Below are 15,993 nucleotides of genomic sequence, written 5' to 3'. Positions count from 1 at the left end.
GAAGTCACTTCTTAAGCTTGTTTGTGTGCTCAGATGGATCATCTGATGCAGCAAGTAAAAAGCCCCTCTGTGACCTTCTAGCATACTTCTTTGGAACAGGGGTACTAGCCTTGTTTCTTTGGTGCCCTGGAGAAGGTTCCTTTCACAACTTTGCAGTGGGTGTTGTCTCCCCCACACACACCGCACTTGTCTTCTTGCTTCGAGGAACCTATTACCTTGTCACAACCAACTTTCTGTAAACAAAGAACAAAAGAGTCAGAAATTTACTTGAATTTCCAGATCAAGATATTAAAAAGAGGATATTTAAACACAGAAAAAATAGTATCCCCCTGAAAGGGCATGTTCACACACACACACACACGGTTTAAATATTGGCATTTTAAAATAAATCTGCTTACAGCTGATTACTTAACCAAATCCTAATATTAATTCATAATGTTTCAGGAGCATATTACTATTCTGAATGTGAAATTATGCTGCTATTTAATTCAATACACACCAGCCTCTGATAGCCATGGGGCAACACCAGCAAGCAAATTACACTGAGGGCAAGAGTGTACACATTCCTTTCACAGATAACTTGAAGAAATGGTTCTCCAGTGAATCCAGCCTCAAGATGTGCTCTGTGACCATGAAACCCAAGTCAAAGGGTGTTTTTACATTCAGTTTGATCCAGAGTTTTAGAGTCTTTAAATCGCCTGCCACTGTTCCGCTTTAATTATTTTCCTTTTACATTTAAGCGTTTCAATTGGTGTGTGTGTGTGTGTCTGATCAGAGGGCAGCTGGAATACTAGTGCTTAGTTAAATGTATGCGATTGCTTGGAAATCATGTCAACACTGCAAAAACAATACACATTTAAATTACTATATGAGGCAAGCAATGATATGTAAAAATTTCAAGTGCTTTCAGTTCTCATGCAAATTACTGCACCTTGTGGTGGCTTTTGGAGGAGCCTTTTGAAATGCATGAAAACTTCTACTACACAAGTTTGAAACGCCTGTAGAGAAAAGACCAGATCAAAACTAGTATGGAGAAAAACGTTGCAGCGGCAGCTCTGAAACTCATCTCACTGAAACAAATGTAGATGCTTCGGGCAGCAACGATGCAAAACAGTTGTGAGAACGTTAGGTAATATAAAAGGTGAGTTTCCAATGCAGTGATAGAGAGTCACAAACTGTCAGTGTAAAAACACCCATAGTCTTCTGAGCGATATCTTGCTTCAAAACTGCAAGCTGGGAACTGCTGAATTCAATAGCATTTAGGCAGAGGAACTCATCACCAATTGCAGTTAAGTCAAGTCCCAAGCTTTATTTCTTTTATGAACACAGAAAACTTATTGGGCAAAAGACAGGCTTATAAAAAAATTACCTAGTGAGTGAAGGGCCTTTAAATGGAGTTACTCCTATGGTCACCCAGAGGCCTGAATAAAAAAGGCCCTCTCCCTATAATTAAGTCTTTATGAGATATCATTGACCAGGTGATTTATTTACTTCCATGCCATGACAAGCTTCAGCTTCCCATTTGTACAGATTTGGCCTCTATTAAAAAGGCAGGACATTTTTCTCCAAGTCTGAGGGCAACCTATGTTGCTTCAGTGGCATTAGAGTGCTGTAAGTTGTTTTCTTCCTGTGCTGCTCTGGTAACCAATGGAAGTCCAGATCACATCGCAAGAGCTGGCAACTTGTCTCAAGCACAGATCAGTGTTGCCCCTCTAAGGTGCTTGCATTATAGGCTCCTCCCACATACCCTGGAGCTTCTGGTGTTGCTAGAGTTATACAGGAACTCATGCACAAAAACCCCTACCCCTCATCTTTCACTTTTGCTCAGTTAGCTTTTTAAAAGTGGACCTTAAGAAGTAGTTTTGGGGTCTAGCAGCTGGACTGGGAACTTGCTAAAAATCTTAGGCACATATGCACCAATAGATTGCAACCACAATGTTTTCTTACACAGAAATAAATTTGGCCACTTGTTCAAGTATTCTTTTTAATCACACCATATATTCAGTTTCTGAAACTAGCATGCAAGGAGTTGCTGAAGTCCAAGCCTAGTTCCATTTCAGAAAAAAACGTTTAGTCATAATTTGTCATAACAATGGCAAATTATGGCAGTGATCAATTCTTAGTAAAATTCCTATATCATTTTAAAGTTATGCTCATTCTTGCCAATGAAAAATTGAAGGGCCTTTTTTTGTAGCGGGAACTCCTTTGCATATTAGGCCACACCCCCTGATATAGCCAATCCTCCAAGAGCTTACAGGGCTTGCAGTACAGGGTATACTGTAAGCTCCAGAGGATTGGCTACATCAGGGGTGTGTTGCCTAATATGCAAAAGAGTTCCTGCTACAAAAAAAGCCCTGGAAAACTGGAATAAGTTTTGAAATAGATAGCACCTACCAGACAATCTCCTCGCACACAGATACTATGGGAATCCTTATAGGAGCATCGTGTTCCATCATGCGCCAGTCTTTTCATATAAACAACATCACCTGTTTCTTTAGACTCACAGTAAAGGTGGCACCTCTCTTTGGCTAAAAGAACAAAGACTCCTGTGATTTTTCTGTTCAACACATGGTTTATTATTTGTCCAGCACATGGCTGGTGTTTCAGTGAACATGCTTATGATGGGACCATTATGCTCTTCTTATTTATTAAAACAAAAAAGTTCAGATTTTCAAAGATTCCCATCAACTCATCAAAGGAAGAATTTAGATCCATGAGGATTTCCACCAAGTTTACCAGATGTGAGCTGCATCTGTGATCAGTAGTGAGGGATGCTTATATCCTACCTCAGCAGAATTAATTAGATTCTGAACAAAGCAAAGTTTCTGTAACGATGCCATTGAAGGGCTGCACTGACATGCTCAGTGGAGGAACTAATTAATGACTAAGCCTAACAATGGCACACTCACTTCCCTGAACGTGTTCTCCCTCCAAAAGATGCTTGAGGCATATGGCAGGATAACCTGAGTGCTATTATAATGGCTAATGTTACTAGTACTTTTTCCAGACAGGGCATTCCAGTCTTCTAGATGTGACAGACTGGCACCAAATCCTCTAAAGGAATACACAGATGAAGACAAAAAGTACTAACCATCATTATGTTCATATGGAAGCCAATGGTGCTTCATGTTCTGATACTCAAAGAAAGGATCCCACTGTTTGCACTGCTCCTCTCTGAAATCTTCATAATCTTTAGGACAATCTTGTGTACTGCAAAGCTGGAACTCATAGCTTGGTCCAAAACATGTACGACCTCCATTTGCTGGGCTAAGAATTTAAAGGGAGAAAAAGAAAAGCAACAACGGAAGTTTACGTTGTATCACATCAATTACCATTGTGTCAGATCCTTCACTTACCTGTAAATTATTACTTTGGTTGTAAAAACAGAAAGAGAGAATCAGAACAGTCCACTATAATGATTCCTTTTTCCTTTTTTCAGTTTTTGGCTATCTGTGACACATGCTGTCTCATGTCAGCAAATGTCTCTAGAAAGTCTAGCATATGTCTTTTGAAGCACCGCCCCCACAGCTACTATGTGCCTTTCCACTTTGGAAGGCTTAAGAAGATGCTTGGAAAGGCTTGCTTTTTAGCTGGTGTGTGTGTGCCTTTAAATCTAGGAGCCAGGCTGAATGGGGGTGGGGTGAGCCGGCAGAATACCATGGCTGCTCCCAGTGACCTGTGAAACTGTAAGAAAGGAAGGAAAGTAGTTCAGTCCCTTAGTTTGTCTTACAATCGTTTCAGAAGTTGTTTGCATAGTTAAGGATAAACTGGAACCTTTGGTTTCCCTGTGTTAGTCTGAAGAACTTGGAACTTCAGCAACTCATAAGTAAATTGCACTAGTAAGACCACACTGTAGGATTGCAAACTGTTTATTTTGGGTGCTCTGTGTGTGTGAGTGTGTGTGGGAGAAAGAGAGAGAGGGGAGAGAGAGAGTATACACCGGGTGTGCAACTGGGTGGGGATGAGGAAATAAAGACTATATTCAGGGGATATTTTTACTTATTTGTTTTAGAGAATGTGAAAGTCTCCTGGCTCCATCCCCAAAGTCCCCAAATATTATCTGAGTTAGACTTAGTTGGCAATCCGATGCAGTCCCACAAGTAATTGTACTATGGCTGCCATCTCCCTTACCAACTTTTAATGTGTCACAAAAAACAAAATAGTTTTCCAAAGTTTAAAGAAAGGGCAGCTTACTGTGGAATCAACCCAAGCAACCCCTAAGGCATATTCAAGGTTGTTTTAACATTCCATTTCATTCCCCAATGTTACTGGGGTTTTTTCTTGTGTCCAGACAACTTCATGAACATCCCCATGCTGTTCTGGTCTTTCTTGTCTCTCTCTCCATTCTTTCCTAAACTAGTTTTTCCTGTTCTCCCACCCCTCCCAATTTAATGAATTTGCAAGACAGCATCTTGCTCAGAATCTGAACATTTATTTTTCACCTCATGGATTGCCGCTTAGTGGGTTTGAGGCGGTGAACTTAAAAAAAAAAATCATGCCAGCACTGGAATGTTTCATTACAGTGATCTATTCTCAATGTGACTGTGGCATGGATTACCATTGCTAGGTCATCATGTTCCAGGAAAGGGACCAACTGCCAAGCCCGCTGGAGATGGAAAAAGGCAGATTTGGCAGTGGCTGCAACTTGAGCCTCCATTGTCAAAGAGGACTCAAGAAGCACTCCCAAGCTCTTGACCTTAGGGGCCGGTATCAGTGGCACCCCATCAAGAGTTGGTAAAGGGATCTCCCTTCCTGGGCCACCCTGACCCAGACAGAGAACCTTCGTCTTCGTCGGATTCAGCTTCAACCGACTCTGCCTGAGCCAAGAGGCTACGGTTTGAAGAGCCAGGTCTAGATTATCTGGGGTACAGTTGGACTGGCCATCCATCATTAGATAGAGCTGGGTGTCAACTGCATATTAGTGACATCTCAGCCCATACCTCCTGACAATCTGGGCAAGGGGGCGTGTATAGATGTTAAATAACATTGGGGATAGAACTGCACCCTGTGTCACACCACATATAAGCGGGTGCTTTCAGGATGATTCTTCCCCTATGACCCTGACCTTGGAGAAAAGAGGCCATCCATTGTAAGGCTGACCCCTGGATCCCCGTGTTGGCGAGGCGGCTAGACAGTAGCTGCTTGTCAACCGTATCAAATGTGGCCGACAGATCTAATAGCAACAGCACTGCTAAGCCGCCCCGATCCAGATGTCGCATGAGCTCATCCATGAGGGCAACCAGAATCGTCTCCGTCCCGTGACCCGGCTGAAAGCTGGACTGGAATGGATCCAGAGCAGAAGTGTCCTCCAGGAATCCCTGTAGCTGAGTCGCCACCACCCACTCTATGACCTTGCCCAAAAAGGGCAGGTTCGACACCAGCTGATAATTTGCCAATACAGCCGGGTCTGCAGATGGTTTTTTAAAGAGGGGGCGGACCACAGCCTCTCTAAGGGGTGTGAGAAAGATCCCTTCTGTGAGGGATCTGTTGACAGTGACCTGTAGTGGTTCCTGTAAGATCACCTGGCTAGCTTTTATAAGCCAGGACAGGCACAGTTCCAACCCACATGTTGTAGGGTGTATAGCTAAAAGGATCCTGTCAACCTCCTCCAGGTTGAGTGGGGCGAAGGAATCCAGAAATGGACCAGAAGACGTGCTCGGTGCCTCAAATTCTTTCACTGTATCAATTGTGGCAGGGAGGTCATGTCGGAGCGACAAGACCTTATCTGTAAAAAAACTCGCAAAAGCCTCACAGCCAATTTACAGTTCTCTAACATTTGGTTTACCTTGCGGTAAGGTTGTCAATGACCTAATTATACTAAATAATTGTGCTGGGCACGAAGTTGCAGATGCAATCTGGGTCGCAAAGTAAGTTTTCTTTGTGGTTCAGACTGCCATCTCATAGATCCGCATAAATGACCGATAAGATGTTCTTGTAGCTTCATCACGAGTATGTCGCCACCATCTCTCTAGTTGTCTTAGTTGCTGTTTCATTGATCGCAGCTCCGGGGTATACCACAATGCGGATCATGACCGGGGATGAAGAGGACATCGAGGAATGATCTCGTCAATGGCTGCCAAGAGCTGGTTATTCCAGGTCTCTGCCAGCTCATCCAACAAGTCACCAGAGGGCCAGGGATCCTGCAAAGCCATTTGAAAGCACATAGGGTCCATCTGGCTTTGTGGGCGAGCCAAAACCTGCTCACCACCTAAACGGGGTAGAGGTGAAGTATTCACATGGGCCCTTAGGGCATAGTGGTCAAACCATGGCACTGCATCAGCAGAAATTTGATCCACTACAACTCCCGCTGCAAACACCAGGTCTAATGTGTGTCCAGCTTGATGCGTGGATGTTGTTACATATTGGGAGTCCTAGTGCTACCATGGAAGACACCAGGTCCGTCGCCCGAGTGGAGGTCACGTCCTCAACATGGATATTGAAGTCACCCAGGACAATAAGCCGCAGGTGCTCTAGTGCCCAGCCTGCCACAGCCTCCATCAGGGATGATAAGGCACTGGCCGGTGCATTAGGTGCATTAGGCGGACGGTACACCAGCCAGATTGCCAAACTCTCCCCAGCATCCCACATCAATCCAGCACACTCTATATCCCTGATCTTTGGGGGTGGGAGTGCCCAAAAGGAGCAAGCCCCCCGTATGAAAAATGCCACCCCTCCCCCCGCCTGCTAGTCTGTGCCTGGTGAAGGACAGAGAACCCAAGTGGAGTCACCTGGGAGAGAGCTACCATCTCCCCGTCTCGCATCCAGGTCTCCGTCATGCAAGCCAGGTCCATATCCAGCCTGATTAAAAAATCCTGCAGGACTGAGGTCTTATTGTTTATGGACCTGGCATTGCGCAACACCAAGGACAGGGGCGAGTTTTTCCACTTGGCCCCCATACCTGCTATCCTTGGGATGGGACACAGGCTAATGGAAGGTGAGTGAGCCCTCCTATGTCTCAGTCTCTTTCCGTTCCAACCCCACCTGCTCCCACCGCTGTACTTTACCCTCCCCAGGAGCACTGGAATCCCCTGACCAGACATCTCTCTCTAGTCTTACTGAGCCTCAGATCGCTGTTAGTATGTATCTCAATATTTGTCCTGCTCCAAACCCACCTGCTCAACCTTATGCTCTATCTACTAATATCGGATAGCTTTCTCAAAAGCACGACTCAATGCACTTTTCTCTTCCGTGCTTTTGGGACGTTACGCTGGGTACCCATATCTGGAAAGATTGTGCCCCTGCAATTGCAATGAGGTTGAAACAACTCTCCACATTGTTTTGCACTGCCCAAATTACAATGACTTGAGGGCAAGATTAATCTCTCCGACTCTTGGGTCCTTGGTGGGCAGGCAGGAGGATGAGCAAATTGCCTTCCTCCTGTCTGACGCTCATTCTGATGTTTCATCTAAGATTGCCCGTTTCTGTTATGCTGCTCAGTTGGAAAGGAGGGAAATTGAGAATGTTAATCTTGGTTATGAGTTTTAACAATATGTGTAATAGTAGGAGTCAGGAATTTTGTGTAAGAGGTGATGGGTTTGTTTTTATGATTTTGTTTTTGTTTGTATTAAGCTGGTCGGATGACCGTGAATAAAGAACTACTACTTGCTACTACTACTAATATCTCCCAAGGTCTACTAAAACTATTTCCTACTACTAAATATTCTATCCTACTAATTAATTAAAAAACCCTCTCCCGAATCTATTCAATTAACTAGTCAAAATTTATACAATCAATCCTTTGGTAGATAACATATTTCCATTACATCCAAAAACAGTTAATTTCTAAATTCAAAAGATGAGCAATATTAAACAAGGAACAAGATCAGTTAGTTAGAAGACCACTCAAAGTGCAGGTGCGATTTCTGTAGATGTTTCAAAATACTGGAGGCTTCAAAGTGCTGATGCGAGGTGCAGGCAGCAGTTCTTTGGAATATTGATGTGAAGTGCAAAGGCACAAGGTGTAGGGGAGCAGATCTTTAAAGTGCTAGTGTGAGGTACAAGGCAGCAGTTCTTAAAGTGCTAGTGCGAGGCGCCTGATATTTTTTTATGTTTTATATTCTTGTGTTTTTATATGTTATTTATGGTTTATATTGATTACTGGCTTTTATACAATGTTTTTATGAGAATGTGAGCCGCCCTGAGCCTACTTTGGCGGGGAGCGCATGATATAAGCCAAATAAATAAATAATAAAAGCCTGGAGATTTTGGCCCTCATGGAAGCATGAAAGCATAATATTGTTTGGCCAAAGATCCATCCAGAGGGGTTGGCATTTGTGTGCATAAACATAGAGCTTCTCTTGGAAGATCAACCACCACTTCATGTGAAGTTGATGGCGTGGCAGAGTGAAGCGAGGAAGAGGCTTTCATGGAGCCGCTCCCTCAAGAAAGGGCACAAGCCCTGGAGATGGAGCAGGCTCATCCTGGAAGTGCCCCTCTCCACACATGCTTACTTGAGCATAGGCGCCACTGAGTTCATTGAGAATAAGCCCACTTGTGCCCTGAGCTGGATTTATATATATGAGGACTAATTCCCATCAGTAAAATGAACTGGGATCACGCTGGGAATGCAAGAGTCTTCCCTTATGGCTGTAATCCTGCAAATATTTAATATTAGCAATTGCATGCACAAAGCTGAGGTTTGTATTTTTGTTTTTAGTCCAGCAGTGAGCCCTAGGGATATGTGCTGGAATAAAAACACCAGTATTTTCCAGATTCAAATGTTGAGAATAGCATAAATACTGATATTTGATTGTATTTGGCTCCCCTGATACCATTTTGGAATTTGAGTTCATACTTTTCTGGAATTCTGGGATTATTTTGGTTCCACTATTCCCTACACTTTGGGGGTGGGGGTGGGCTGAAGTGACTGTTTTTCAAGCAGATGATAACAAAATTGCAGGGGACCTAGTGCTTTCTGCCCACTAAAGACCAAGAGGCCCTGAAAAAACAGCCCTGGAGTAAGGGCCCTCCTCTCACACAGGAGTGAGAGAAGGAAGGAAGGAGAAGGAGGCAGACCAGCAGCTTTGCTAGGCCCCAGTCATGGCTTGTCTGGGTCAGGAGCCACCTTTCTCAGTCCAAGTGAGACTCCCATCAGCTGCAAGCTGCCTTTCTTCCAGGTGAGATGTCACCCTCCTCCCCATTGTCTGAGACACCTGTTAATGGGGAAAAATAGGCCTAGGATACTTGATATGCTAGCTCTGGATATTCCTGAATACTAGTATTCCCATGAATTCTACTCCAGATACTTGAAAATGCCTATATGGCTAAATGAAATATTTGCTAGACAGCTCATCACACCCCTCTATCACAAAGAGACTCACAGGGGGGAATTTCACTTAGCTGTCCCTCTCTCACCACTCTCTTCAGGTCTGGTGACAGAAGGGGGTCCTTCTCTTTCTCGCTCACCTGTCATTCTCCAGCACTGCTGCCTTAGTAGAGGGTGGGATGGTAGAGGGGAGCAGAGGTGACTCCTGATGTCTTCCACTTTGCCTCCATAGATTTGATTTCATAAGTACCAGGGGGCAAGGAAAGCTCCAACACGTCTTCAGTGCTGCCACCCTAGTGGCAATTTTGTGGCAGTGGAGGGTATGACCTGCCTCCAGTGATGCCGCCTTAGTATCAGTGGCAGCAAGCTGCAGGAGAGGGACGACTGAGGCTTCTTTCCACCTCCAGAACTGCTGCCTCAGGGCCACTTTCAGTTGGGGTGGGAAGAGTCTCGCCCTTCTCACCCAGCCACCTGCATGCCTCCAGTGAAGCTCCCTCAGTGGCAGGCAGAAGAGAAGCAGGCAATTGCAAACACAGACAACCTCTCTGTGTTTTGGAAACCCTGCAGTCCTTTCAAGATTTCAAGTTTCTCTGCAAACTTAGGTACCCCAAGGTTAAAGAAAAATCTCCCTTCCATCAATGTGACCCCAATAAGTAAGGATTTAAGAAAAAGGAAACTTTTTTTGTTTGACCTGTCAGTTAAAAGTTGAACACACAAAGCAAGAAAAAACAGTAAGGCAGGCACCAGGCAAGCCTGAAGAGAGAGGGCATTCCAAATAACATTGAGTGGGTCTGCATTATTCCTCTCAACCCAAGTTCTAGAATGAAATAACCATATGATACCAAAGCAGAGTCTCAGACCACAGCAAAATTTGTATAATTTACCAATATTTTCATCTGAATTATTGCTTAGATTTAACTTACTGAGGATTGTCACACTGCCGTGTTCTGTATCTTACTCCCGTTCCACAAGTTCGAGAACAAGCACCAAATTTACTCCATGTTCCCCAGTTTCCATCTTGTTTCAAGATATCTGGAGTTAACCAGATACAGTGACCTTTAAAACAATGCTAAGAAAAGAAAAATATAAAAGTATGTATATTTTCATAATTTGTTTTAATGTCCAGTAGCTCTTGACTTCTTACTTTTTGGACATTAGCCAAAGCATATCATATAACTGGTAACAGTGTACAGTAATAAAACACGGACCCTCACATTTAGACATAGGTTATTCACATTGCCTGTAAAATAAATTAGGAACAATTCACACGGACATACAGCTCACTAAATAACACACTGAAAAATTCTATGGGCTGCATCTAGACCAATGGCGTTGGGAGGGGGGGGGCGGGCGGGGCGGGCCGCCCCAGGTCCGTGGGGTCCCCGCATTGCCAAGGGGGCCCCCAAACAATAGCCATGTTGCTGCGCTGCGAGGGGGAGCGCGCGCGCACGGCGGGGCTCCTCGTTCCCTTCCCTTCCCCCTCTCCCCTTTTTTCCCCCTCTCTCTCATGCAATCGGGCTGAAAGCGCGGGAAAGGCGCGTCGCTTTTTCTCCACCCCCCTCCCTCGTTCCCTCGCCTCAGAATGCACGTGTGCGGCCTTATCCCAGGTTCCATGAGTTGCCAGACCAACGCGAAGTCCCAACTGCTCATGATTATCTCCCTTCCTTGCCCCAATCGGTCCCGAGGCGTTTCTCTCGGCGAGAGCAAGTCTCTTTTCTGACCTCTTGAGGCCGGTTCTTTGCGGGAAAGAAGGCCGGCGTTGGCGCGCCTTTTCAGCCGAGGGGAGGCGCCAGTCCGAGGAGAGCCGTGCGCGGGCCTGTGCTCCGACTTGGGCATGTCTGCAGAAGCGGCAGCCAGACAGCAGCTGCCGCTATCCTCTGTGGGGCCAGGTAAGAGGGCATGGGATAGCGTCGTGGCTGGTTTCTGCCCTTTTCCAGTCCCTGCCGCTGTCAAGGGTGCTTGCGAGTTGGAGCCAGGGCCCATCATTAGGGAAAGGGATTCTTCAAATGTTCCCTCCCCTGGGCGGAAACCTTGTCGCCTGGACATGTCCGGGCAAGCTGGGAACAGTCTCAAGTATTCTGCATTTGCCTCCAAGATGTCACTTGAGCATATGTGATGCTCTTCACATACAGCATAAGCCTTGTTATTAATGGCCTGACTTTAAACTGCCTACCAGCTATGAATGGCTCTGCTCAGCTATATATGGCTTTGCTCACTGTGCTGGATTCCTCGTCTGATAAAGTGTGCTTAAGAGCACACGAAAGCTTACGTTCTAAATAAGAATTGGTTGGTCTTAAAGGTGCAACTTGACTCCTGCTTTGTTTAAAATGCTCGGAACACTTGGGCGCCTGACTTAAAGGAATTTTGTCAACTCCTGATAATGTATCTGAGGAAGTGTGCATACACCCAGAATGTAAGGAAGTGTGCATACACCCAGAATTAAACTTTCTTTAGCCTTAAAGGTGCCTCTGGACTCAAACTTCCTACTATTGCTTCTAAAGCTTATACCCCAAATTACACACACACACACACACACACAAGTTCTTTGATACATTGCTTCATGACTAGACATACCGTTCACCAGTGGAACCAGAAACTTGCATCTTTCCCCCCTCTAAATGTGACTTTGGAACCTTTTTTCCTAACAATTAGAAATCCAATTTTCACGAAGGAGAAAAATAGCTTAGAGTCCCCTTCTTCTCGTTTTCAATATGCTAACCATCTGGGGCTGTGGTGACTAATTTTGAATGGATTTAGAAATATCCTAGTGTGTGGATCCCCAAAGAATTCTTTGAGCCTCTCCAAAGCAATGGTATTTTTATCCCCCCCCCCCGAAAGGACAGCATTTAAATTAAAATTCCAACATTGGCGACAATGTGCCTTTTCACATTGGATAGCTTTGTGTCATTGTGAAACTGAATTAGCAATTCAGTCTCAAAATGGAGGGCCTGTAAGTTGTCCGAGGGAGGGCAGGGGTGGGATCTGGAGTAGAGACAGTCTTCTGTGGGCTGAGAATGCATTAGACATATTTCAAGAGGACTGCATCCTGGCAACTTTGCTGTATGTATTTAGCATGTTTTTACTTACATCGAATTGCTCTTTCATTTGGATAAGAGGCCAAGGTCTGGCTCTGCTGGTGGACTTTCTGATGGCACCTGGGTTTTGGCCACTGTGTGACACAGAGTGTTGGACCAGATGGGCCATTGGCCTGAACCAACATGGATTCTCTTACATTCTTATGTCTGAGGCAGTGGTGCCGGGTATTCTTGGTGCTTGGGGGGCAAGAGTGGGAGGGCTTCTGGAGTTCTGGCCCCACTGGTGGACCTCCTGATGGCACCTGGGTTTTTTGGCCACTCTGTGATACAGTGTGTTGAACTGTGTTGAACTGGATGGGCCATTGGCCTGATCCAACATGGCTTCTCTTATGTTCTTAGGTCTGAGGCAGTGATGCTCCATATTCTTGGTGCTTGGAGGGGCACAGTGGGAGGGCTTCTAGTGTACTGGCTCCTCTGATGGACCTCCTGATGGCACCTGGGTTTTGGCCACTGTGTGACACAGAGTGTTGGACCAGATGGGTCATTGGCCTGATCCAATGTAGCTTCTGTTATGTTCTTATGTCTAGGGCAGTGATGCTCTGCATTCTTAGAGCTTGGGGGGCAACAGTGGTCGGGGGAGGCTTCTGGAGTTCTGGCCCTGCTTGTGGTAGACTTCCTGATAACCCCTGGGCTTTGCCCACTGTGTGGCACAGAGTGTTGAACTGGATGGGCCGTTGGTCCGTTGGTCTGATCCAACATGGCTTCTGTTACGTTGTTATGTCTAGGGCAGTGATGCTCTGCATTTTTAGTGCTTGGGGGGCAACAGTGTGGGGGAGCTTCTGGAGCTCTGGTCCAACTGGAGGACCTTTTGATGGCACCTGGGTCTTTTTGGCCACTGTATGACACAGAGTGTGTTAGACTGGATGAGCCACTGGTCTGACTCAACATGGCTTCTCTTATGCTCTTAGGGACACTGACTTGAAATGTACAGACACCAGTCACCTAGCTCTTGTAAGCAAGGGTTTTTTTATACAGAGAAAATGTCATGCATTACCAGAGCTTTTTGAGTAGAAAAAGCCCAGCAGGAACTCATCTGCATATTAGGCCACACCTCCTGACATCACTATTGTTTTTGCAGGGCATTTTTGGTAGAAGAAGCCCAGCAGGAAGTCATTTGCATATGAGACCACACCCCCTGACACCAAGCTAGTAAGCAGTGGGGTGCCGCAGGGCTCAGTACTGGGTCCCATGCTCTTTAACTTGTTCATAAATGATTTGGAGTTGGGAGTGAGCAGTGAAGTGGCCAAGTCTGCAGATGACGCTAAATTGTTCAGGGTGGTGAGAACCAGAGAGGATTGTGAGGCACTCCAAAGGGATCTGTTGAGGCTGGGTGAGTGGGCAGATGAGGTTCAGTGTGGCCAAGTGCAAACTGCAAAGCAATGCACATTGGGGCCAAGAATCCCAGCTACAAATACAAGTTGATGGGTTGTGAACGGCAGAGACTGACCAAGAGAAAGATCTTGGGGTCATGGTAGATAACTCACTGAAAATGTCAAGACAGTGTGCGTTTGCAATAAAAAAGGCCAACGCCATGCTGGGAATTATTAGGAAGGGAATTGAAAACAAATCAACCAGTATCATAAACCCCTGTATAAATCGATGGTGCAGTCTCATTTGGAATACTGTGTGCAATTCTGGTCACCGCACCTCAAAAAGGATATTATAGCATTGGAAAAAGTCCAGAAAAGGGCAACTAGAATGATTAAAGGGCTGGAACACTTTCCCTATGAAGAAAGGTTGAAACTCTTGGGACTCTTTAGCTTGGAGAAACGTCAACTGCGGGGTGACATGATATAGGTTTACAAGATAATGCATGGGATGGAGAAAGTAGAGAAAGAAGTACTTTTCTCCCTTTCTCACAATACAAGAACTTGTGGGCATTCAATGAAATTGCTGAGCAGTCAGGTTAAAACGGATAAAAGGAAGTACTTCTTCACCCAAAGGGTGGAATAGATAAAGAACTGCTTTTAACAAATAGCTGACTGGCTTATTCTTACTTATGGGACATCCAGGGATCCCTGGAAAGATCTGATAGTAGCAACTAGCATAAAGGCAAGGGAAATCCTAGCTTGGGAGAAAATCTAAGTGATTAGACGTTCCATGGGGACCTCCTTATAGCTTTGCTTGTTGAAAACCACATCAGTATGCCTGTTTTTGTTTTCCTTGTTTTTCTTGTAAGCTTGCTTAATATAGAAGTCCCACAAGTTCAGGGCACAAGGGGAACAGCTGGGCCAGCAGGCTGCTTGTGGCATTTCCCCCTGTCACATGGTGTGGTGGGGTAATCAGGTTATCAATCACATGACCTAGATCGCACCAGCAGTGCCATCTTGGGGGGGGTGCCGCCCGCAAAGTGACACCACTTCCTGTTTCCCCCCCACAAGTGGTGGCCATTTTGGGGAAGTTACATCACTTCCTGTTTCCAGCAGGGCTCCCTCGCAAGTGGTGGCCATCTTGCGGAAGTGACATCACCGGAAGTGACATCATATCCTGTTTCTGGCGGCGTGCACACACATAGGGGGGCCCACATAAATCTTGGGCCCCGGGCCCCCAAAGCCCTAGCTACGCCCCTGATCTAGACTACAGTTTCTACTGACAGAGATGGTGATTTTCACCAGTTCCCTCTTCCTGTTGCTGAGCTCTAATTTGCCTCTGATGCTGCTCCTGAGGGTGCCCTGTGTCTCAAGAGAAGCACTTTAGGGAGATAAGTGGGCTGTGGGCAGGGTGGGGGAGAAAGGAAAGTTCAGTTTCACTAAAAGAAATGCCTTCCCTGAACAGAAGATTATGGTAGCTTCTTCTGGATGCAGGTATCCACATTACAAAAATTAAATTTATATTTTTATTTGAGTTGAAATTGCACCATTTTAACAGACAAAATCTTGGTGTCTTATTTGGCTTTGCTCAGCTGTATAGCAAAGGTGTTATTGACTTTTGAAAAATATTGTTCCAGCAAACAGTAAGATTGTATGTAAAATCCAGATAAAGAAAAGCTACAGTTATATTAAGCCTATGGCAAACAGCATGAAATTAGTAGCATTTCCAATTTTAATAGCATATTTAAGACCCGTAGTACATTGGGGGTAACAATTATTTTGACTCTTCTGTGGAGTATGAGAAAATATAGCTATAATAAGTATTTTTCTAGAATGAATATAATTGATCTAAAATGAGACTTTCTTCAGAATAAAAACTGTTTATAGAAAATTATTAATTTATCTCAAATTTATGCATGAATATATTTTGTCATACTGGCTTCCAAGAAGTGGAATGTACTAAAATTCAGGTACATTGGAATAATGATATTCTAGTAATGATTTTTTTAAAAAATGTAAAAGCCCTGGTGACCTATGTGATGGGGGCTAGGCACTTCTATGGAATTTGGACAGGGAAACTATGGGGAAATCTATCATGTGGATGTCCCATTAGTGTTGCACTTTATTTGTAGCCACGACAGTAATGGGGAAACCACAGAATGTATGTAAATCACTATAATCTCATGTATGTAAATCACTATAATCTCAACTACATATGATTAAGTGCTAATCAGCCAATTTCTCATGCAAAGGTTATCACATACCCTAATTGAGGACTCATCATACACATGAACACACAAGAAGCTGCCTTATACTGAATCAG

At 44.8% G+C, this 15,993-nt stretch overlaps 1 protein-coding gene across 1 annotated transcript in view; it reads right to left on the bottom strand.

Annotated features, from left to right (window-relative positions):
* The window catches only part of ADAMTS2 (ADAM metallopeptidase with thrombospondin type 1 motif 2), a 450,208-nt gene that overhangs the window by 46,923 nt on the left and 387,292 nt on the right, over nucleotides 1–15,993 (bottom strand). Inside the window, exons 11-14 of the mRNA XM_060240368.1 lie at nucleotides 10,189–10,334; nucleotides 3,092–3,267; nucleotides 2,395–2,528; nucleotides 110–233 (exon numbers count right to left, since the gene is read on the bottom strand). Coding sequence (XP_060096351.1) covers nucleotides 110–233; nucleotides 2,395–2,528; nucleotides 3,092–3,267; nucleotides 10,189–10,334 — 580 coding nt within the window. The remainder of the gene's footprint in view (nucleotides 1–109; nucleotides 234–2,394; nucleotides 2,529–3,091; nucleotides 3,268–10,188; nucleotides 10,335–15,993) is intronic.

This window comes from Heteronotia binoei, chromosome 5 (assembly GCF_032191835.1).
Source record: "Heteronotia binoei isolate CCM8104 ecotype False Entrance Well chromosome 5, APGP_CSIRO_Hbin_v1, whole genome shotgun sequence".
NCBI classification, from domain to species: Eukaryota; Metazoa; Chordata; class Lepidosauria; order Squamata; family Gekkonidae; genus Heteronotia; species Heteronotia binoei.
Note: the sequence above shows the minus strand (reverse complement) of the source record. Positions and strands in the feature narration are given on the sequence as shown.